Below are 22532 nucleotides of genomic sequence, written 5' to 3' on the forward strand. Positions count from 1 at the left end.
TGTTCACTCCTAATCTCCTCCCTCAGAAAGAAGGGATTTTGCTGCTCTGCTCCGCTCACTGATGTGATTTACACCAGGAGGGGGAGGAAAGGGATGAAGGGATGGTGGTAAAAGTGAATGATGGGAGATGGATAGGATGTGGGAAAATGTTATCGGTCTTTGAAAAGGCTGTGGACATAAAGGAAAAGGTCTGCAAATGAAAGATTAAGGGGTTTCGAAAATCCACTAGGAGAGACTACCACATAATTGTACATTTTTGGGGGGTTTTTTAAGCAGTTTTTTTTATATGTGGTGATGTGAAATGACATGCAGTGTTCTGTGGGACCATCATCTGTCTCTATACATCAGCAATAATGCACCTTATTACTTCAAGTTAAAGCAGTTACTGAAATGCCCTTGACAAAAATAAAAATATCTGTCCCAAAATCACTTAAGATCATACGCCATAGACATTTGTTTCCTCAGCGTCAAATGAAATCAAGTTTTTGTGTAGGCATTTAAATGTTTAAAATCATTTGTGGCATTGTTTGTGATTACTAAGAGTAAAATTTGAATGCACAGATCATCTGATATGCAAAGATCACATGTGCACATGGTGTTTTGAGGAATTTTTCATGCTGATCCACAAACATATGTTTGTACTAGGACATCTGGGCATCTTGTATATTCTTGTTATTTCAGATAAAAGTCATTTTAGTCAGTTCAGGCTTATCTGATTCTTATTCTTGAGAAGAGATATATCGAGGTGTGCATAAATGCTAACCATCTGCACTTTGTATTGTTCGTCCAAAGGACAATGTCCCAGAATGACATTAACTGCATTAAGTTCTACTTGGTTAGAGAATGGTGGTATTAGTTCATTTAGAGTTGTAGGCGTTTGCTTATGCACAGCTCTCTTAAAATCGGTTGTTTGGATGCAACTTTACAAACCAAACAAGCTATACTTGTTCAGTCTTTTTCTAATTGCACTTAGATGAATATTAATATTTAACATGCTAACTGAGGCCTGTAGAGTCTGATATGTAGCTCTTCATTTACTTTTATTTATTTATTTTTGATAAGTCAGATATTTCTACCTAGAAAGTATTCATGCATTAATGTGTTCTTTAGTTCTAATTAAAGTTTGACTGGCACTCTGGGTGAAGTGCTCAGCATGTTTTCCACCATCCATTGCCCAGACCTTCTGCATGGTCAAACAGCATTACAGAGATAATTCCTATTACTCCTACCACGCTAGCTTCTCAACCCCTTGAATCTCCTTTCAGCTTTCTTTCCCTCTTTTTTTCTTTTTTGAGCTCACCCTCGCCTCTACTTTTGCCTTTGTCCTCACCACTTTTCTTCACCCTTCAACTGTTCTTTTTCAAAGACAAAAAGTTTTGTACCCCTGTCTGTGGGATTGGATCAATCCATCCTTGGGACCTCCTACTAGCGTCCTAAACCACTGGGCCCAACCATTAAACTCTGCATGGGGGGATTACGGTTCATTCCTCTCCGTATTCCCCTTGACTTGTTTTCTTCAGCTACCCTATCGCTCCTCCATTCCTCTAATGCCTGAAACACTCTGTCTTCCTCTCCTTCATTTATGCCGCTCCCCCTTTTGATCGATACCTTTGCTTCCTCTCCACTTTTCTCCCTGCTTGTCTTGTCTTCTCCCATGCCCCCGTGTCCTTCAGCTGTTATGTGTGTATGTTAGTCGGAGACCCTCCCTACAACTCACAGGAGGAAGATGCCAATTAGTCCAAAGGCCCAGGATATTTCAGCTGCTGCTCCATATGACTGTGTTTCTGTTTCATCAGTTCCTCAATGTAAACTACAACAACCGTACAAACACGAAAGTTAGGAAGGATTAGTGTGCGGGTGTGTGTGAGTATGTATTCTACACAGCAACCAGAGAAGCCCACCCCCTAATAGGGTGAGTCAATACCCAGTGTGAGAAAGGCAATAACCCCCAGTGGCAAACCTCTTATCTCTCGTCTCTCCTTCCCCTCTTTATCTCTCTTCCCGTCTTTCTGTCTTTCTGTTGCTCTGTGTGGCACTGTCTGTTTTTCCATTCATGTGTCATTGACTCACAGGAACCCTTAAGTGTAATCTATAGTACTGCATTAAATCCCCGCCGATGTCATTGTTTGCATTTATACGTGCGCACTTGTGTGTGTCCATCGCTTTGCTGCGATAAGCTAAACTGAGGTGTTCATTTGGGGTTTAGAGCTGATAACTCTTGAACATTAGTTTTGTTTTGTTTTTCAGAAAACACAGGAAACAGAAAAATTCAGAGCCACCTCTGTGTCTGTGCATAAATTGTCACAGCTATGGAAATTAGAAAAACGGCATACATCAACACTTGCAGAGTACTAGTTATTGCACTCGCATAATGAGCAAGGTAGGTCTTTGTCACTGCAGCAATGAGTTACATTTCTTTGGACTATGGCATAGTCTAGATCACCTTCCTTATCATAGATTTAAATCAAATAAACCAAACACTGTTAACACCCTCAGTAAAGCGACCAAAACAATGTGAGGCAGAGATAAAAAGAGAGATGTGAAGTGATTTATTTGGCGTGGTCAGTCTCACGGAGATGACAATTCTATGCATATAAAGTGAACGTCCTGTCAGCTCTTTATCACACTGACATACGCAACAATGACAAATATAGATCAAGCATAAACGCAGGCACACACGGTACAGATAGATAACAGGATATTTATGCAGTATCCGTAATCGATCACTTGGCTCTTACATCACTCTTTCTGTGTCTTCACACACTCCGTCAACTTTCCTTGTGTGTGTGTGTGTGTGTGTGTGTGTGTGTGTTTGTTTTTTGTTTTAGGAGGACAATTTTCAAGACAAATCAAAGAGCTATGAGGACCCTCTGTTACATGAGGACATTTTGCTGTCCTCATAAAATTGACCTTTTAAAATGGTTTCTGGGCATGTTTTAATACCCAAAAAGTGTTTTTCTCAAAAGTCTTTGTAAACCAAAAACTTGACATATGTTGTATATTTGTGTGTCCGCCACTGACCCCTGTCGGTTGGAGTTGTCCCTGCATGCCGCACACACAAGCGCGGGAAATTATACACGAGCGCGGGAAATTATACACATGGCGCGAAATTGGAAGCTGCGCATGCGCATTTTAACATTACCCATTTACACCATTGATATTTACATCAATGATTTAGACCGACTGATTGATGGATGAATAGGAAGCGCCCAATTTTGGCAGAGTTTTGACACGCTTTGGAGAAAAGGTAAGAAGGTAATTATAAAACTTTTAAAAGACGGACGTTCTGACAGACACAGTGCTTCAAAGTAGGCACAGCCGTGGTGAGGCGGCAGGTGAGGGAACAACGAGGTACGGTGGAAAGCATACGGCGGAGAGCGCACCGCGGGGACCGGACCACGACGAGCGGAGAGCGCACCGCGGGGACCGGACCACGACGAGCGGACGGCGGAGAGCGCACCGCGGGGACCGGACCACGACGAGGTGAGGACGGCAGAGCGGGCCGGAGCACGCGGAACGGTTCACGGAGGTCACAGCAACACGCTGGTCGGGGATTCCCGGACTGTCCCAAGCACCGGGATGGTTTTTTTTACCCTGGCCTAATCTCATCACTTGTTTCAAGGTAAGAAATTACACAAGTGTGTGATGTTTCACTGAGTTTGAAAGAAGGCCTTTTTCACTACAAGATCACTACACTTGTTTAATGTAAAATGGCTGCTACTACTACAACTACTATAAGTACTACTTCTGTAACTAGTAACTACTACCTATTGTACTAATGGTAGGAGTAGTTGTAGTAGATGCAGTTGTACTAGCAGTAGTACTCACACCTGTCTTTTTTGTGGTAGTTGGAGCTGTTTTCCTCCTGTTCTGTTCTGAGATGATTATTTAAGATATTAAAAGATGATCTTTGCCCAAATACCAAGGAAACATTGGAAGGCAAATACAAATAAACTTTTTTAGATTCATGAAATTTAATTGAGACAGTATTGATGTCACTCTGCACACATTTGTTTATAAAATATTGTAAAAAAAACCAAACACCACATTTGTTTTGCTCTCTTATAGTTGTGTTGATGAAGCACATTATTCCTGAGAGATCTAAAGCTTAGTTTGACAGACAGGTTTAGGCTAAGTCAGAGTTAGGCTTTAGTTAAATTAGGACATTTAAGTATCTTTAATATCTGCAAGTGCATGCTTTCTGTTAAAACAACTCAGACATCAGCCTTGTCTGTGTCTGTTATGTGAATGTAATGAAAGCATAGAACTCAATTGAAACAGTTTCAGTATCCATGCTATTAGTGAAATAAGAAAAATTGGGTGGAGCATGTCAGAAACTTGACTTAATCAACACAGGTGGAACACAGTCAAGTTAATCTGCACAAATACAGCCTCGCCCCCATCCATTTATCTGTTAACCAGAATCCCTCCAGCACTCATCACCAAACTAAAATAACCTTAAACTAATAATACGCTAACATGGGGGGGGGGGGGTGCTTCTCATTCAGGCTTTACTAATGCCCTTGTAAGCATAAAGGCTTGAAGTTTTGATGTGGTTTACATTTTTATCTTATTTCCTTAGAAAATCATGTCACGGAGAACTACTCCCCTTCAGGATGCCATTAATCACATCCTTGCAAGAAGAGACAAGAATTCAATGTTAGAAATCAAATTTATTAATTCAGTTAAAGGTGAGTGACTTTGACACACTGCAGGCTAGACTGAGGGGTTACGCATCACCAGTGGTGACCTGTACAAACATCAATATAAATTAAAATGAAAGGTATTTTAATAATAATTTAGTTATTAGCGAGCCTGGCTATTTATGTTTTCTGCACTTGGACATGTTTTCTTTATTATATATGTAGAATTGAAAAAAGCACAACATTGCATACTTGTTATTTACAGATATACATATTTAATGAATTGATTATTTGCAGTGCTGCCACACCTGTGTCTCTAATATGGTTGTTTCTTCAGGTCGTGGCATCTTCACATTAGCCAATTTCAAACAAGGAGACTTCGTGGTCGAGTATAGAGGGGAGCTTATTGATGCAACTGAAGCTGAACACAGACGTAACCTGTACCCCAGCGCATGTTCAGTCTTCATGTTTGACTTCATATGGAAGCAGAAGACATTGTGGTAAATTCAAAATGACTGAATGTTTACATTTCTATTGCAAGGTCAGGATTTCTGAAGCAAACATCTCATATTGCTCTTTAACGAGTCCTTACCTCTGGTACCCGGCCCCGTCAGTCCCCAGAATCTATAGAAGGGGGAGTGACGGACCCGTGGAATAGCGGGATCTCATTCTTACTAAGGCTCCGTCATTTCCCGGTGACCCTGTGGTCCCCGGGAACTCTCGGTACTGGGGACTGACGGGACTCCCACATATGCTGAGGGCCCGTTAGTCCCCGTATTCAGCCTGTGTGTGCCTTCTCTAATACACACTCACGGGCGTAATGTACGGGGTTAGAGGGGTAATAATATAAGCCTACATCTTACAGCTAAGACAGTGTGCTCACGCTGCTGTGAAGATTTAAAATATAATATAGAGATAGAGAAAATAATAAGAGAAAATTCAAATGGCCAGGGCTGAATGAGCGCCCATGTGTCTGTGCGCATTTGGCACATGTGGACACGGAGACCCGTGCACTGTTATACTGTGTCCAAAACTACTGTATAATATGTACAATGCCAAAATAGTACATGTCAAGTGTTCTCTGCCTGTGAGGTAGGTAGATGGCTTGATGGATCGGTGAAAAACCTTTCAACACAAAAAATAAAGAACATTTCATTAATCATTCAGATAAATTAAATGCATTATACAGAAATGAAATAAAAATATACACTTCAGTAAAGCCACTTTTGTCTAAACTATCATTTATCCTAGTTTTAGTTTTACATTCATTAGTTTTTGAATCAGAGGTGAGTAATTTCAAACAACAAAGATGAAATAAACTGTGGTCTACCTTGCATTTTTTACACTTTCTGTAACAATTAAATTTTTAAAGTATACATTTTAGAGTTTACAAATATTTTAATAAAGACTTTAACCAAGGATTTTCTTTTACAAAGAATTATTTTCCTTAAATTAAACCAAACATATTTACACTAGTTTTAAGATTTAACCAAGGATTTGGGGTAATTACTTTTAGTATTAATTAACATAAGTGTGGGAAACACTATCTACATAAACAATCTTTTCAAACTTAAACATTTTAATATCAATATAATTTTTTAAACTTAAATGCAGTAACTATTTCCCAAAGCATAAATACATTTCCACAATTGAGCTTCCATATTTCCCAAACATAAGCAGCAAATATGAGTCCGAGCTTACCGATAGCCCGTCTAACTCAAAGTCTTCCTCACAGTGGAAAGTGGATTGTGCTTGGTTTGCTGTCCTCTCAGTATGTCACACTCGGGTCAAATGACTGCTGCATGCATTTTAAGGTCTACTAGGCACGCCCGCCCTTGATTGCTCTAATTCAACTCACCTGGCAGAGCAGTGCACACCAGGCTGCGCTTAGCTGTAGATTGCACAAGGTCTAATCAGTGGCCACGCGCAAGCAGCAGCACAGAGCAGGTAGTGGGCAAGAGGAGGAAGAGAAGAGAAGAGTAACAGCCACACCTACTAGGTCAGCGCAACAGTACAACAAAACCACGTTTAAGCTCTAAGCACAAGTAGAAGCGCAAACACTTATCTCAGTCAGAAAGCAACGCGTCCTTGACTGATGGACGCAGTTATAAACTATGCATTTAACAACTAAACTTGTATTGGATGTTGTGTTTGTGTTGGTGCTTAAAAATTATAGTATAGTTCATAGGCGTGTCACTATAAATGTTTGTTTGATGTATGTTTCCAAATTTGCAGTATTGATGGAGCACTTGAAGATGGGTCATTTGGGCGACTAGTAAACGATGAACACAGGACACCAAATTGCAGAATGAAGTTGATTGAAGCAGAAGGGAAGCCACATCTCTGCCTTTTTGCACTGAAGGAAATTGCGGCAGGAAGTGAAATTACTTATGACTATGGTGGGAAAGAATGGCCCTGGCGGAAAAAGGTGGGTCATTTAAAAAAAAATTTCCCCTATGAATTGTTGTTTAAAACCTACATATCTAGATGTCACAATTAGGGATGCAACTAACGATTATTTCAATAATCGATTAGTTGTTTCAGCCCTAGTCACGATATTTAAATGTCCTCTTGGTGGTATTCAATCTGGTTTAACTAAATCTTGAATTTGTATGACTTTCCCAAGTGATGATTGCAAGCTTATCTGTTTTGTGTCCCCTTAACAAGTGCGTTTTACTGAGTGGCCACACACTGGAGGTGAAACAGTGAAAGCATCAGTTTGAGCTCAGATGTCATTATGAGGCTGATGGACAGTGTCCTTGTAAACCTTGGGTTTTTCTGTGTCAGACATATACATGCACCTTTTACTCACAGTCACTTTAGCTTCTTAGTATTGTCTTACTTTGGCTTCACTTAACTAGGTAAGGGTTAATCACTCTGTTTCCTTGCAGTTAGGGTGAGAGTTAGAACTGTATTTAACTGAAGGTGAAACAGAAAATGCTTAACTATGTGTGTGTGTCTGACACAGACAAACTCAAGGTATGTGAGAACACTGCCCTGACATCTGAGCTCAAACTGAGTCTTTCATTGTTTCATCTCCAGTGTTTGGCATACTCAGAAAAACACATGGGTTGAGGGGACACTGGTTAGAAAAGACCACTCGTAGTGGATTAAATACATTTCCACTGTAGCTGCCAGATGTTTACAATATTTGTTCTACTTTTCATACCCAGCTAAAGATCGCAAGCATCCCTTCTGGTCAACAGTGTGTTGCAGAGCCTATTGCCCATGACGTGGAGCACCATGTGATCTCTACAGACTCATTCACAGGTGAGTCCCTGCTTGAGTAAGCACCAGTGTTGAGAAGGTTACTTTTAAAATGTATTCCATTACAGAATACATGCCCCAAAATGTATTCTGTAACGTATTCCGTTGCGTTACTCAATGACGGTAACGTATTCTGAATACTTTGGATTACTTAATATATTATCATGCCTTTTACAACAACGTGAATTTGTTGCTGTGTGATTTATTACTATTACTGAAGGTCCGCGACTCCGAACTGTAGTAAAGGGACCTCTGACTAATACGGCGGGGTCCCTGTCGGCTCGTAGCTGAAAAATAGCTTTACTTTGTTGTGTGGGTCAACTTTTCTTGCGAGAGACAGAGAGAGGCGTTGAAAGGCTGCTCCAACGGAACTTATTGTTTTCGGAGGAAAACAGGAACACGGTGTACAGTCGAGTCTAAATAGCTTACTTACAACTGGGCTGTCAGGCTCTCTTCTTGGCTGCAGTGGTTATTATTATATTTACATGCTTCCAGCTCCCGTTTTTCCTCGACGACAACTCGTACCTTTCTACTCCCCTTTTTCTCCCTCCTAGCGCTCACAGACCCATAACGTGTATGGCAGTCCATTCTCCCTGCAGCACGTACTACACTGCCCATGATGCTACATTCTTTAGAGCTATGCTTGTAGCATTCTGCCTGTTAGCTTAGCACAACAACAACGAAAAGGCGCTCTCTCTCACCCAGGAAACACACAGTCGCAGAGAGAGAGAGAGAGCATCGCCCTGTAACCATGGCAACCGTAACGCTGCCGCCTGGAACAACAGAACGTAGCTGTCAAACAAAACCCAAACAGTCCTGACCCGCGACAAAATGAAACAGGAAAGTACCCCAGTGTAATCCATTTATTTCAACAAAGTAACTGTATTCTGAATACCACCTTTTTAAACGGTAACTGTAACGGAATACAGTTACTCATATTTTGTATTCTAAATACGTAACGGCGGTACATGTATTCCGTTACTCCCCAACACTGGTAAGCACTACCTGTTAAACCCTGGGGTCTTGCAAAGCACTATGCCTCCATGTCTTGTGTTCTCTTCTACAGACAGAGAATTAAGAGCAGAGTGTCAGTCATCTAGACCTACAGCAGACAACTCTGAGCATGAGGTTAGCATGGATTCATCTGTTTACTAAAGATTGTATCAATGTGTAGTTTGGTAAATAGTGTGGTTTGTAAAGATCATGTTTATCAATTGATTACAATTATACTGCATGTACAGTCTTTAAACCATTGTAAGTACAGGTAGTCATCATTTAACATTGCATTTCCCTCTCAACATCATTTGGGTGTTTTAAGGTTTGACTGAGAGTGTCCCTCTTGATCAGATGGACACTGTACCATTGATGCTTGTTCATCTTTGCATCTTTTTAGGTGCATTCTGTTGGAGGTCAGCGTGGCACTTCTTCTCTGAAAGAGTTAATTGGTGAAGTTGGTGTCCAGTATCAGGAGTTGTCACCCCAAGCGTTCTCAGAAGAACTTACCAGTGGTCAGTTTTGAGTAAATGTTGTTAACTTCTGGCAATGCATGACATGCCTGAAGGTTTGCTGCATGAAAAATGTGCCAGTATTGGGACATTTCTGATGATTCTATAGTGTCTTGATGGATATTTTGAGAGTAGAATTGTAACAGTCAGGGATGTGAATTGATTGCGTTATGCGTAGATGTGTTTTTTTTGACTTAACGAAAGTCAAGCACTGAATCTCCTTATGTTCCCTTGTACAGAGAGCAAATCGAAAGAGGTGCCACAATCATCCAGAGCTGTGCCTAACGACTCTGCTTGTGAGGTGAGTTGAAATTGACCTTTGTTTTAAAATTGACCAATGGTTAGAAGTGTTATGGTGTTTACATGAAACCCCATTTTGAGTATTTTAGCAAACATCTGGCAGCGGTGGTGGAAATGTCCTCTATTTAGAACAGGAGGTCTTTTCTAACCACAGTGTCCCCTTAACAAGTGTGTTTTTCTGAGTGGCCACACACTGGAGGTGAAACAGTGAAAGCATCAGTTTGAGCTCAGATGTCATTATGAGGCTGATGGACAGTGTCCTTGTAAACCTTGGGTTTTTCTGTGTCAGACATATACATGCACCTTTTACTCACAGTCACTTTAGCTTCTTAGTATTGTCTTACTTTGGCTTCACTTAACTAGGTAAGGGTTAATCACTCTGTTTCCTTGCAGTTAGGGTGAGAGTTAGAACTGTATTTAACTGAAGGTGAAACAGAAAATGCTTAACTATGTGTGTGTGTGTCTGACACAGACAAACTCAAGGTATGTGAGAACACTGTCCTGACATCTGAGCTCAAACTGAGTCTTTCATTGTTTCATCTCCAGTGTTTGGCATACTCAGAAAAACACACGGGTTGAGGGGACACTGGTTAGAAAAGACCACTCGTAGTGGATTAAATACATTTCCACTGTAGCTGCCAGATGTTTACAATATTTGTTCTACTTTTCATACCCAGCTAAAGATCGCAAGCATCCCTTCTGGTCAACAGTGTGTTGCAGAGCCTATTGCCCATGACGTGGAGCACCATGTGATCTCTACAGACTCATTCACAGGTGAGTCCCTGCTTGAGTAAGCACTACCTGTTACAGTTTTTGCCCGTTGCTTGAACACTATAAACCCATGCTTAGACTAAAGTAACACAACGTGAAGCTGTTGTTACCATACCTCAAACACATGTACCCCTACCTTAAACAAAAGCGCTGCTTTGCACCCCAGTTCCAATCATGCAACACACCTACTCCTTTAGGCAACACACATGGTCCTGCATGCTACACTCTATTTCATACATAAGACACTTCGCTCACAAAATGAAATCTCAGGGTGCCATTCGGAAAACACATGTATCCAAAATACAAAACACATCGGGTAATTGCAACCACTCAAATACACACCTGAAGGCACCTACTTGCAAAACCGAACACCAATTAGCCAACTACAAAAAGCCCTCAGCGTAGCCATTCCAAGAACTTTGCAAGCATGGATGGAGGGAGAGCAAGAGGATATTTACCCCGGTGCCTGGCGGGAGAGGACATTGCTTGCGATGTTGATGAGGTCCTGTGGCCAGACCCCAACAGACGGCGGGATCCATGAGCCCACGTATGCACAATTGTCATGGTTTTTTGTGTTTACAGTATAGTGTGTTGTCTATTGCAGTACTATTGTGTTGTTGTTGTTTTATTCGCTTTACCTGTATTCATGGTACTTCAATGTGCAGTATTGAGTAGGTCTATTTGCGTTTATGGTCGTTTGGAAATGTGTCCCCTGTAAATGTGCCTTCTGTATAAACAATGGAAATCAAGGACTGCAGTGTTTTATGTACAGCAGACTAGTGTGTTCCCCCTGATCTGTGAGTGTTTGCATATGGTGCAGGTATGTGTCATTTTGTCAACAGAGTTACATTTTGACAAAGGAATGTTAGGTTTTGACAGCAGAGTTTAGGCTTTGGGAGTAGAGTTCCAATTTGGCACAGATGTGAATGGTATATTTCCCAGTGTTGTGTCATGTGTACTTGTGTGTACAGTTTTGGCACAGCGAGCGGGGTTTTGCAAAATGTGTTCAAGCAGTGGGCAAAAACTGTAAACCCTGGGGTCTTGCAAAGCACTATGCCTCCATGTCTTGTGTTCTCTTCTACAGACAGAGAATTAAAAGCAGAGTGTCAGTCATCTAGACCTACAGCAGACAACTCTGAGCATGAGGTTAGCATGGATTCATCTGTTTACTAAAGATTGTATCAATGTGTAGTTTGGTAAATAGTGTGGTTTGTAAAGATCATGTTTATCAATTGATTACAATTATACTGCATGTACAGTCTTTAAACCATTGTAAGTACAGGTAGTCATCATTTAACATTGCATTTCCCTCTCAACATCATTTGGGTGTTTTAAGGTTTGACTGAGAGTGTCCCTCTTGATCAGATGGACACTGTACCATTGATGCTTGTTCATCTTTGCATCTTTTTAGGTGCATTCTGTTGGAGGTCAGCGTGGCACTTCTTCTCTGAAAGAGTTAATTGGTGAAGTTGGTGTCCAGTATCAGGAGTTGTCACCCCAAGCGTTCTCAGAAGAACTTACCAGTGGTCAGTTTTGAGTAAATGTTGTTAACTTCTGGCAATGCATGACATGCCTGAAGGTTTGCTGCATGAAAAATGTGCCAGTATTGGGACATTTCTGATGATTCTATAGTGTCTTGATGGATATTTTGAGTAGAATTGTAACAGTCAGGGATGTGAATTGATTGCGTTATGTGTAGATGTGTTTTTTTTGACTTAACGAAAGTCAAGCACTGAATCTCCTTATGTTCCCTTGTACAGAGAGCAAATCGAAAGAGGTGCCACAATCATCCAGAGCTGTGCCTAACGACTCTGCTTGTGAGGTGAGTTGAAATTGACCTTTGTTTTAAAATTGACCAATGGTTAGAAGTGTTATGGTGTTTACATGAAACTCCATTTTGAGTATTTTAGCAAACATCTGGCAGCGGTGGTGGAAATGTCCTCTATTTAGAACAGGAGGTCTTTTCTAACCACAGTGTCCCCTTAACAAGTGTGTTTTTCTGAGTGGCCACACACTGGAGGTGAAACAGTGAAAGCATCAGTTTGAGCTCAGATGTCATTATGAGGCTGATGGACAGTGTCCTTGTAAACCTTGGGTTTTTCTGTGTCAGACATATACATGCACCTTTTACTCACAGTCACTTTAGCTTCTTAGTATTGTCTTACTTTGGCTTCACTTAACTAGGTAAGGGTTAATCACTCTGTTTCCTTGCAGTTAGGGTGAGAGTTAGAACTGTATTTAACTGAAGGTGAAACAGAAAATGCTTAACTATGTGTGTGTGTCTGACACAGACAAACTCAAGGTATGTGAGAACACTGTCCTGACATCTGAGCTCAAACTGAGTCTTTCATTGTTTCATCTCCAGTGTTTGGCATACTCAGAAAAACACATGGGTTGAGGGGACACTGGTTAGAAAAGACCACTCATAGTGGATTAAATACATTTCCACTGTAGCTGCCAGATGTTTACAATATTTGTTCTACTTTTCATACCCAGCTAAAGATCGCAAGCATCCCTTCTGGTCAACAGTGTGTTGCAGAGCCTATTGCCCATGACGTGGAGCACCATGTGATCTCTACAGACTCATTCACAGGTGAGTCCCTGCTTGAGTAAGCACTACCTGTTAAACCCTGGGGTCTTGCAAAGCACTATGCCTCCATGTCTTGTGTTCTCTTCTACAGACAGAGAATTAAGAGCAGAGTGTCAGTCATCTAGACCTACAGCAGACAGCTCTGAGCATGAGGTTAGCATGGATTCATCTGTTTACTAAAGATTGTATCAATGTGTAGTTTGGTAAATAGTGTGGTTTGTAAAGATCATAAAATATTTGGGTAACAATGTTTTATGTTTCATTTCATGTTTTTAATTTTTTCCAGTGTACAATTCATAGGCTGGTATTTGAATCGGTGAAACTTGACAAATGCGGGATATGCCATTCACCTTTGACAGCTATCAGATGGCACGGTCTAAGATGCAAGCGTAAGTGTATTATTTATCTTGTGTTAATTAATGCATTTTTTCACTATACCCTAAGTTACCATGAGTCAGGTCTACATTTTCATATGTAAAGAATAAAAAAAATCACTTCAAAGTTTTATCAATTCAAACCATTGCAATGATACACAGTGTAATGGCAGATACTATCACATATCATGCATTTGAGTTTGTCTGCTTAGTGTGGCAGAGAACAGAGAACATACTGTAATAATGTATATTGCCCTCTTACTCTTTGTTGATTAGACTGTTGAACTTTACAACTTTAAATCTTTGTTTCACTCTTTCAACATCAAGCTCATATAAGCTAAATGAGCATCTCACCGCGCGCAAGGCATGCCGGTCCGGGTCAAGGGTCACGACTACCCAGCATGCATTGTAAACAGTAAACACGGCCGCGTGTGATAGCGATATTGAATATTTTGAGCGTCCTAACGTCAATGTTTTAAAAGAATTTGGTACGAAACGGGGATACAGTGCTGCTGGGAAGAGAAAGAAAGAACTCGTGGCCCTCGCTTGGGCGTTTTCACTACAAAAAGCCCCTATAGTTTTAACAAAACAGCAGGAGCGGGAGGCTATGCTACCTTGGATATAAGTCTCTGCTCGAGATCGAGACTGACAGTTGTCAGATGACAATTCCAGATCCCTTAGAGCTGAGAGAAGGTTGGTACAATGAATCGACAGCTGCAAATAAACTTTCACTTTCAAAGCCTCATATCCGGAGCCATCAGCCTCTGTGGTGCCCGGAGACGCTATATCCATGGATGTATTAAAAGAACCAAGCCTATATCTGACAGAGAAATATAATTCAGCCTTTACATCGTGGGTAGTGGTGTACTCTGACCCGGCCGCGCCGTGCATGCGTACTGACAATGCTGATTTAGCTTATTTGTGATGTTACAATGCAAAAACCACAGTTCCTGATTTGATCTGTTATATAAAGATAAAGCAAAATGCACAAATGTTTAATTATATTTAAGAGAGTATCAACATGTATGAAGTAAACTGCCCTCAAGTCTGTTTGTCATTCTGTAATTACACATATACACACAAACTTGGAAGATGATGTTTTAATGATAATAAACCCTTTGAGTAAACATTGCATCAAACTTGCAAACTTCTTACAATGTCAATATAGGAAGCCCAGTAAGGTACTGGGTCTGATTAATCCAGACCTATTCCAATAGATCAATCAGGCAATTTGCAATACAAATGCTTGATGGTGTCTCTACACATTTTCAATGACTTTTTAGTAGAAGTCCTTTTCATCTCAATCCTTATTAATTAATGTAGGATAAACATTTTAGCTTTTCTGTTTCTCACTAGATCATTCTGCCAGAAGTCTTTGAGCCAAGAATGCATTCTGAAACATGGCCTATGTGGCCCATAATGAGTAGTTTGGTCAGGTCAATTTAAGATAATATATATATATCTGCTTTTTATTCTGAATTATGCGTTGGTTTTAAATTTACTTTATGCTTGTTTATATTTAGTGGTCTTAGTGAATATAATTTGTGACGTGTGGGATCGCTACTTTTTAAATTATAACTTAATGAATCATCGGTTGTTGTCTAATGCTGTGGTTTCTTTGTATTTGTAGAATGCCGTTGTGTGTGGCATAAGATCTGCCTCCAGACATCTTCAGAAGACTGGGATATGTCCGACGTAAGTGTACAGTGAAATTCAACCTGGAAAGACTCAGATACGGAGAAAGAATTAGACATGCTTTATTGAACATTAAATATTTGGCGGTCAGACCCCGGCGGGAAAACTGTTGATAAAAGCATTGCTGATTGAAGTAGGAGGTCTTCCCCTGGGGTCTGGACACTGGTGGTGGTATGGAGGCAGGGGGCAAGCATGGGGGTGCAGGGGTGGTGGAGGGATGCGAGGCCGAGCTATGGGTGAAAGAGCTTAAATGCCCGGATGCTGAATGGAGGCGTAGGTGCGAGGGAGCTCCGGATTGGCTGTGACGTAGTGAGCAGCTGAAGGGAGTTGAGATGATGATGATGGAGACGATGTGCAGGTGTGTCTCCCAGGTTGAATTTAAGCAGGCTTCATTATAATATAGTTAATATTGACGTAGATGCAGTTCGTGAAGATTGCCACATGTTGCTTGCTCTTCCTTTTTCTTTCATCACAAAATTATAAGGATAATCAGTTTTGTAAGTGTTGTCTCAGATAGAGAATTGAAAGCAGATAGATTTTGGACTGGATAGAGTGTAGAAGTTATGTGAGAGAGGCCAGAAATAAATAAACACATTGTAAAAATATTACTTAGATTTTATTATAATCCTTTGTATGAAATTGTTTTGTTTTTTTTACAATCTAGTCTCAAAGGTTTTACAAATTTTGATCTGTGGGGGTCATTGTGGGAGGGGCTCTGGGACCAGGTTAGGGCTAGTGTCTTAGTTTTTTTGTTTTGTGTTTGTTTTTTTGTTAATGTCATTGTTCAAAAAATATAAATTGAATATTAGAAATGGGACAAATATCAAAAAAAGTACTGAATCGATCACAGATTGCAAATTGATCAAGCAGAATCAAAATACTTGCACAAAATACATATCTGCTGCACATTTTCTTCTTTAAATCAGGAGGTATTTCTTAGTACTTTTAAGACCTCTAGAGACTTTGGTTTACGTCCCGAGCTCTGTGACGTGAACAATTTAGCATTTATCCTTCCCATGTTTATTTCTATTATTTAATCTATGCTGTATTTACGAACAGGGTGATGTCTCATCTGATGAAGAATACATCCCAAATTCTGCATCAGATTCAGAAAGCTCAGGAACAGAGTTGTCTATTGAGTTACCTGGACCATCAAAAAACTCCCATGCTGCTAGCATGCCTGATTTATGCGTTACTTTTGCTGAAAAAGAACAGACCATGGATGTTAAGAACAACTTTGAGCACATTTTGAATGATCTTGAAACTACTGATGATCTTCATCCCGACCAAGAACCAGACAGCTCAGAGTCATGCCAGCAGAAAACAAAAGATGCATGTAGCGAAAAGAGTACTGTGGATATGCTGTGCCAAAATGAATCCCCAACCAAGTCAACAAAATTAATCAAAAGCACAGTCAATTTTTGTTTTGTATGTGGAAAACCTCAAACAAAATTTGCACGTCATCTGGAGACGCATGAAAATGAAAATGCTGAAGTCGCCCAGGTGCTTCAGTTACCCAAATCATCAAAGGACAGAAAAGTTCATCTTGAAAGGTTACGAAACCTTGGTAACTTCAAGCACAACTCTGCTGTTAAAACCACAGGATCAGGTTGTCTTAAAGTGAAAAGGATCTCAAAAAAGAGCAGCAGCAGCGCTGAGACATACGAGTACTGCTTATACTGTAAGGGTATGATATCCAGAAAAGAAGTTTCTCGGCATATGAAAAGATGTGCTTTAAGACCAGAGAATAATGCTGAAGAGAAGCTGAAAGATAGAGTCTTTGGTATAGCATCTACTCAATCCACAATGTCTCAGCCAATTTCAAGTGAACTCTACTCAGTACTGGGCAAGATGCACAAGGATGATGTGTCTAGTGCAATAAGGAATGATCATTATATTATGCAGTTGGCTCAGTCTCTTTTTAATAAGCATGGAAGTGACAGATCAAAGCATGAGTATATAAGACAGAAAGTAAGGGAACTTGGGAGATTACTTGTGACTTTGCGTCACACAACAAGAATCCATAATATGGAAGAGGCAATAAAACCAGCCAACTTCTTTATTCTTACTAATGCTGTCAAGAGAGTTTCAGGTTTTGATACTGAAACCAGCACATTCAAAGCCCCAAGTTTGGCCCTGAAGCTTGGACATTCTCTCAGAAAAATAAGTGATATTATCATGTGTCGTGCTCTCATGGAAGAGGATCAAGAGGCGATCGATTCAATCAGGAGGTTTCACACACTTCATGAAACAAAGTGGTCTGAATTAGTTTCCCATTCAGCCTTATCAAACCTGAGTGAGGCAAAATACAACAAGGTCGACAGCCTTCCACTGACCAGAGATGTTCAGAAGCTGCAGTTATATCTTGGTCAGCAAGTGGAATCGGCTAGGGAGAAACTAGGTGATAACCCAACAGTAGGAACTTATGCAGCACTAGCAAAGGTGATCCTTTGTCAAGTGATTTTGTTCAATAGGAGGAGGGAAGGTGAAGTAGCACGTATGACTGTCAAAAATTTTGAAGATCGTGACATGTCCAAACTAAACGATGACATCAGCTCTGGGCTTACAGAAGTTGAGAAAAGGCTTTGCCAACAGTTTGCCAGAGTGGAACTGAAGGGGAAAAAAGGACGAAAGGTGGCTGTGATCCTGACTTCTGATATGACCGATAACCTGTCACTCCTCGTTAGTAAGAGGAAAGAGTGCGGGGTATCTGAAAACAATATGTACCTTTTCGCCATTCCTTGTAGTGATGGTCACTACAGAGGGCAGTTTGGTCAGTTTGCAGATGCTTGCGGAGCTGAACATCCTCAGAACCTCAGATCAACTAACCTTCGCAAACAGATTGCCACGATAAGCCAAGTCATGAACTTGAAAGATAATGAACTAGACCAGCTGGCCGATTTCCTCGGCCATGACATTAGGGTCCATAGAGAATACTATCGACTGCCCCAATCAACAATTCAGCTGGCTAAGATCTCCAAGTTGCTCATGGCCATGGAGAAGGGAAGTGTGAAGGATATTCAAGGAAAAACTCTGGATGAAATTGGTGGTATGCATGGTTTATATGTTGTTAAATTGGCTTGGTGTTTGTGAATATGGTTGGTCTAATAACATTTTTTCAATTTTATAGATGACATAGATGGGATGGCTACTGGATCACAGCAACTCCCTGATGCTTCCACATTGCGAGGTACTGAAATTATTGTATTCTGTGTTATAGACTTTGCAGTTGTATTGATAAAATATTTAAAATTTACATTTTATATATATATTTTAGATAATGTTATTGCAGTTCTGTTTGTACTTTGCTGTGTAGTTAATACCATTTACAGTGAGGAAAGTAAGTATTTGCTATTTTGCAAGTTCTCCCACTTAGAAATCATGGAGGGATCTGAAATTTTCAGCGTTGGTACATGTCCACTGTGAGAGACAGAATCTAAAAGAAAATTCCGGAAATCACAATGTATGATTTTATTAAAATATTTTTGTATATTACTGCTTAAAATAAGTATTTGAACACTTGCTTATCATGCAGATTTCTGACCCTCAAAGACCTGTTATTCTGCTTTTAAACAGTCCAACTACACTCTGCTCATGATTCTAATTTAGCAGCACCTGTTTGATGCCGTTAGCTTTCATAAAGACACATGTGCACCCCACAATCTGTCAAAAGTGTTGCAGCAACATGAGTAAAACCAAAGAGCTGTCCAACGACACAAGAGACAAAACTTTAGACCTTCACAAAGCTGGAAAGGGCTCCAGAGACACTGCCAAGCAGCTCGGTGCGCGACAGTGCGTGTGCACGCATGTGCGTGTGCGCGATGGAGTGCGTGCGCGATGGAGCGCGTGCAGGTGACTGTGCGTACCCTCTGCAAGACTCCTGCAGGCGCCCCTGAATGGAAGAGGCTAATGTCTTCCTCGGACTGGAGCCCCACGTAAGATCTCAGCTCGTGGGGTGTCAGTGATGCTAAGAAAGGTGAAGAATCAGCCCAGAACTACACGGGACGAGCTGGTCAATGACCTGAAGAGAGCTGGGACCACCGTTGGCAAGGCTACTATTAGTAATACACTGAGACGTCATGGTTTAAAATCATTCATTACACTGAAGGTTCCCCTTCTTAAGCCAACCCATGTCCAGGCCCGTCTGAAGTTTGCCAGGGACCATCTGGATGATCCAGAGTCATGGGAGAAAGTCCTGTGGTCAGATGAGACCAAAATAAAACTTTTTGGCCTAAACTCCATTGTTGGGGTTTGGAGGAAGAAGAAGGATGAGTCTCATCCCAATAATACCATCCTACAGTGAAGCATGAGGGTGGAAACATCATGCGCTGGGCTGTTTTTCTGCACAGGGGACAGGACCACTGCACTGTATTAAGGAGAAGATAAACGGGGACATGGATTGTGAGATTTTGGGCCAAAACGTCCTTCCCTCAGTCAGAGCATTGAAGATGGGTTCTGGCTGGGTCTTTCAACAAGACAAAGACCTGAAGCACTCAGCCAGGAAAACCAAAGAGTGGCTCCGTAAGAGGCATTTCAAGGTTCTGGAGTGGCCTCACTAGTCTCCAGACCTCAGTCCAATAGAAAATCTGTGGATGGAGTTAAAAGTCTGTGTTGGCCCAAAACATGACAGATCTACAGAAGATCTGTGTGGAGGAGTGGGTCAAAAGACCTTCTGCAATGTGTGCAAACCTGGTGAAGAACTGCAGGAACTGTTGGGCCGCTGTAATTGTTAACAAAGGCAATATTAATATAGTTTGACTCAAGTGTTCAAATACTTATTTTACAAAGAAATATACAAAAAACTTGTTATAAAATCATACAATGTGATTTCCGGAATTTTCTTTTAGATTATGTCTCTCACAGTGGACATGTAGCTATGATGAAAATTTCAGAGCCCTCCATGATTTCTAAGTGGGAGAACTCGCAAAATAGCAGGGTGTTCAAATACTTACTTTCCTCACTGTATGTATTATATATATATATATATATATATATATATATATATATATATATATATATATATATATATATAATTTATTTATTTATTTATTTATTTTTTGCTAGAAAAATCTATCAATGACAATGAAGAAATATTAACTTCTGTGACTTCTGATTTGCCTCACTTCTCCGAGACTGCAGCTCAAGGTACATTTTCAATGCTGTACTCAAAGTTTGCCCAACATATCTTATGTAATGAGCTGGGATCTGTGAGTTAGTCTTGTTCAGAGACAAATCCAGTGAAATGTGCAGTAACGTATTTTAACAGCGCACATCACGTATGATAACGATGCTCTCTTGTTTCATTAATGCCACTTGCATCTCTGTTTTTCATTGCATTAAAAATGAAATCAGACTTTACTATTAACACTACTATGCTGATTACGATAACCTGGGATTGTGTATAGAACAATATTACTAACCATCAGTACATTTTTACATGGTCAATTGTTAGTAGTTCCATTCCTAATTGTGACACTAATGCTTTATGAGTAGTATTTTGATGCTTCATCAGTTTTGGCCAAGCAAGATTTGGCCTGTGCAAAATCTACATCATTTCCCAGTAAACTTATTACCCAAGGTATTGTTGACTTCATCCAGTTCAGCACCATTGCCATGTGTATAGTTAGTATAATAGAACTGGCTGTCACTGTCCCCTCTGTGCCCATGGTGTTTGATTGGTAGGCAGAAAGCCTCTTTAAGCCCATACATTTATACTGTGCAATATTTTTTAGATGACCAGGGGAATGATGCCTGTGTGACTTCTGGTTCACCTCCTGTCCCTGACTCAGTTACTAAAGGTATGATCTAAATCAGATGCCATGTCCATCACTAGGCACTATGTGCAGTCAACACCAACATCATGTGGTTAGACATTATATAACATATAAAGAAGCTGAATGTATTTTGTGCTTACCAAGCAGTGTGATGAACTATCATGTTAATGAAAACAATCAAACTTTAAATTTTATCAGGTCTACAGTCTATTTATTATCACACACAATTTGTTTAGACAAGTACCAGCTTGTTTTCACAGTTTTGAACACCATCTCTACCTACAAGTGCATCTCACATGATCTTTTTAAACTTCAAATTTGTTTTGTTTTATTGAACAGGTTTATGTGTTTCATCAAGGCGGTGTGTGAAGAGACCATGGTCTGAGGAGGAGATAGGAGCGGTGATGAAACATATGAAGCCTTTTATTGAAAACGGTATCACTGTCACCAACCAGCAGTGTCTGAAGTGCAAAGAAAAGGAACAACCTATCTTGGAGACGAGATCTATTCAAAACATTCGAGATTTTGTGCGCAACAGAGGACTGGCCTTTAAAAAAAATAAATAAATGTTAAACACTAAATGCCCTTTTTGACAGTCTGAGCCTTTACCTTTCTGGGCCTGATTTCAAGGTTAGTGTTCTCCGTTCAAAAAGTATGTAGTTGACTTCACTGTGCTCACAGGCAGTGTTTTGTTTTGATGTGTGGTTAGCCTGAGTCTTTTAATGCCAGGATTCACTTTTATTTTCCTTCAATAATTGTTACAATGCTGTCCTTTTAAGGAATTGATTATTGAGTTGGTTATATTAAATATAATTCAGTAATTCAACAAATGTGTTGTGTGTTGATATAAGTCTTATGTATAAGTCATGGTGTCAGCCCGACTCACCCCTGGTGTGCAAAGGTGCTGTTTTATTGGTCAGCCACTCAGTGCCAGTTTCTTCAGGACAATGAAAAACTCTATAATACATAGTTTGTTCTAGTTGATGCAAGCACTGTTGTGTTATGGTCACCGGTTCGATCCCTGGGCTCTCTGTCCTGGTCGTTGTGTCCTTGGGCAAGACACTTTACCCTACTTGCCTACTGGTGTTGGCCAGAGGGGCCGATGGCGCGATATGGCAGCCTCGCTTCTGTCAGTCTGCCCCAGGGCAGCTGTGGCTACAACTGTAGCTGCCTCCACCAGTGTGTGGATGTGAGAGTGAATGAATAGTGGTATTGTAAAGCGCTTTGGGTGCCTAGAAAAGCGCTATATAAATCCAATCCATTATTATTATTATTATTATTATTATTATGCTTCTAGTTGTTTTAATGACACTTTGACCACCTGTTAGTAGATCACAACAGATATGATCTGTGGTGTTTTATGTAAGCTTGTATGTCAGATTGTAATGCTCATCAGAGAAAACCAAAATATAGTCTTTTTATTATTTTTTTTAATTTATTCATCCATCCATCCATCTTCAACCGCTTATCCGAGGCCGGGTCGCAGGGGCAGCAGCCTAAGCAAATTTATTCAATTTTACTATAATGATGTATCAGTCACAGTCTTATAATACACCTTCTTTTCTAAGAAGGTTATACTTAGTGCATGTGTGAGTATATGTACAGTGAACTGG

The 22532-nt window shown here is 40.4% G+C and overlaps 2 protein-coding genes and 1 long non-coding RNA gene across 11 annotated transcripts in view; 2 read left to right on the forward strand and 1 right to left on the reverse strand.

Moving 5' to 3' along the window:
• epha10 (EPH receptor A10) overlaps positions 1-22532 on the forward strand; it is a 185083-nt gene that overhangs the window by 68644 nt on the left and 93907 nt on the right. The gene's annotated exons all lie outside the window — the stretch shown is intronic.
• LOC113014492 (uncharacterized) lies at positions 1019-21961 on the forward strand. 8 transcript variants are annotated; one of them, XM_026156058.1, is made up of 22 exons: positions 1020-3247; positions 3310-3622; positions 4583-4691; positions 4981-5143; positions 6879-7071; positions 7817-7913; positions 8977-9038; positions 9304-9418; positions 9655-9716; positions 10393-10489; positions 11571-11632; positions 11898-12012; positions 12247-12308; positions 12983-13079; positions 13168-13229; positions 13363-13465; positions 15081-15145; positions 16205-18194; positions 18276-18335; positions 20210-20290; positions 20878-20943; positions 21259-21961. In XM_026156058.1, exons 3-22 carry the CDS (start codon positions 4589-4591, stop codon positions 21483-21485), a joined length of 3882 nt encoding a protein of 1293 aa, XP_026011843.1. In that variant the 5' UTR covers positions 1020-3247; positions 3310-3622; positions 4583-4588; the 3' UTR covers positions 21486-21961. The 8 variants fall into 8 exon arrangements, with proteins under 8 accessions (XP_026011845.1, XP_026011847.1, XP_026011848.1 ...); XM_026156059.1 differs by having other exon boundaries at positions 3313-3622; XM_026156060.1 differs by having other exon boundaries at positions 1019-3622; positions 7823-7913.
• On the reverse strand, positions 5052-6467 carry LOC113014495 (uncharacterized). Its single transcript, XR_003270970.1, has 3 exons — positions 6345-6467; positions 5236-5768; positions 5052-5116 (listed from the first exon to the last, which is right to left on the reverse strand). It is a non-coding gene; the product is annotated as an uncharacterized LOC113014495 (long non-coding RNA).

This window comes from Astatotilapia calliptera, chromosome 22, assembly GCF_900246225.1.
Source record: "Astatotilapia calliptera chromosome 22, fAstCal1.2, whole genome shotgun sequence".
Classification (NCBI taxonomy): domain Eukaryota; kingdom Metazoa; phylum Chordata; class Actinopteri; order Cichliformes; family Cichlidae; genus Astatotilapia; species Astatotilapia calliptera.

Coding starts and splice junctions, on each gene's coding strand:
- LOC113014492 (XM_026156057.1), top strand. CDS start 4,589: ATGTCACGGAGAACTACTCCCCTTCAGGATGCCATTAATCACATCCTT. Junction 7,914..8,976: donor CTCTACAGACTCATTCACAG/GTGAGTCCCTGC, acceptor TCTCTTCTACAG/ACAGAGAATTAAGAGCAGAG. Junction 9,039..9,303: donor CAGACAACTCTGAGCATGAG/GTTAGCATGGAT, acceptor GCATCTTTTTAG/GTGCATTCTGTTGGAGGTCA.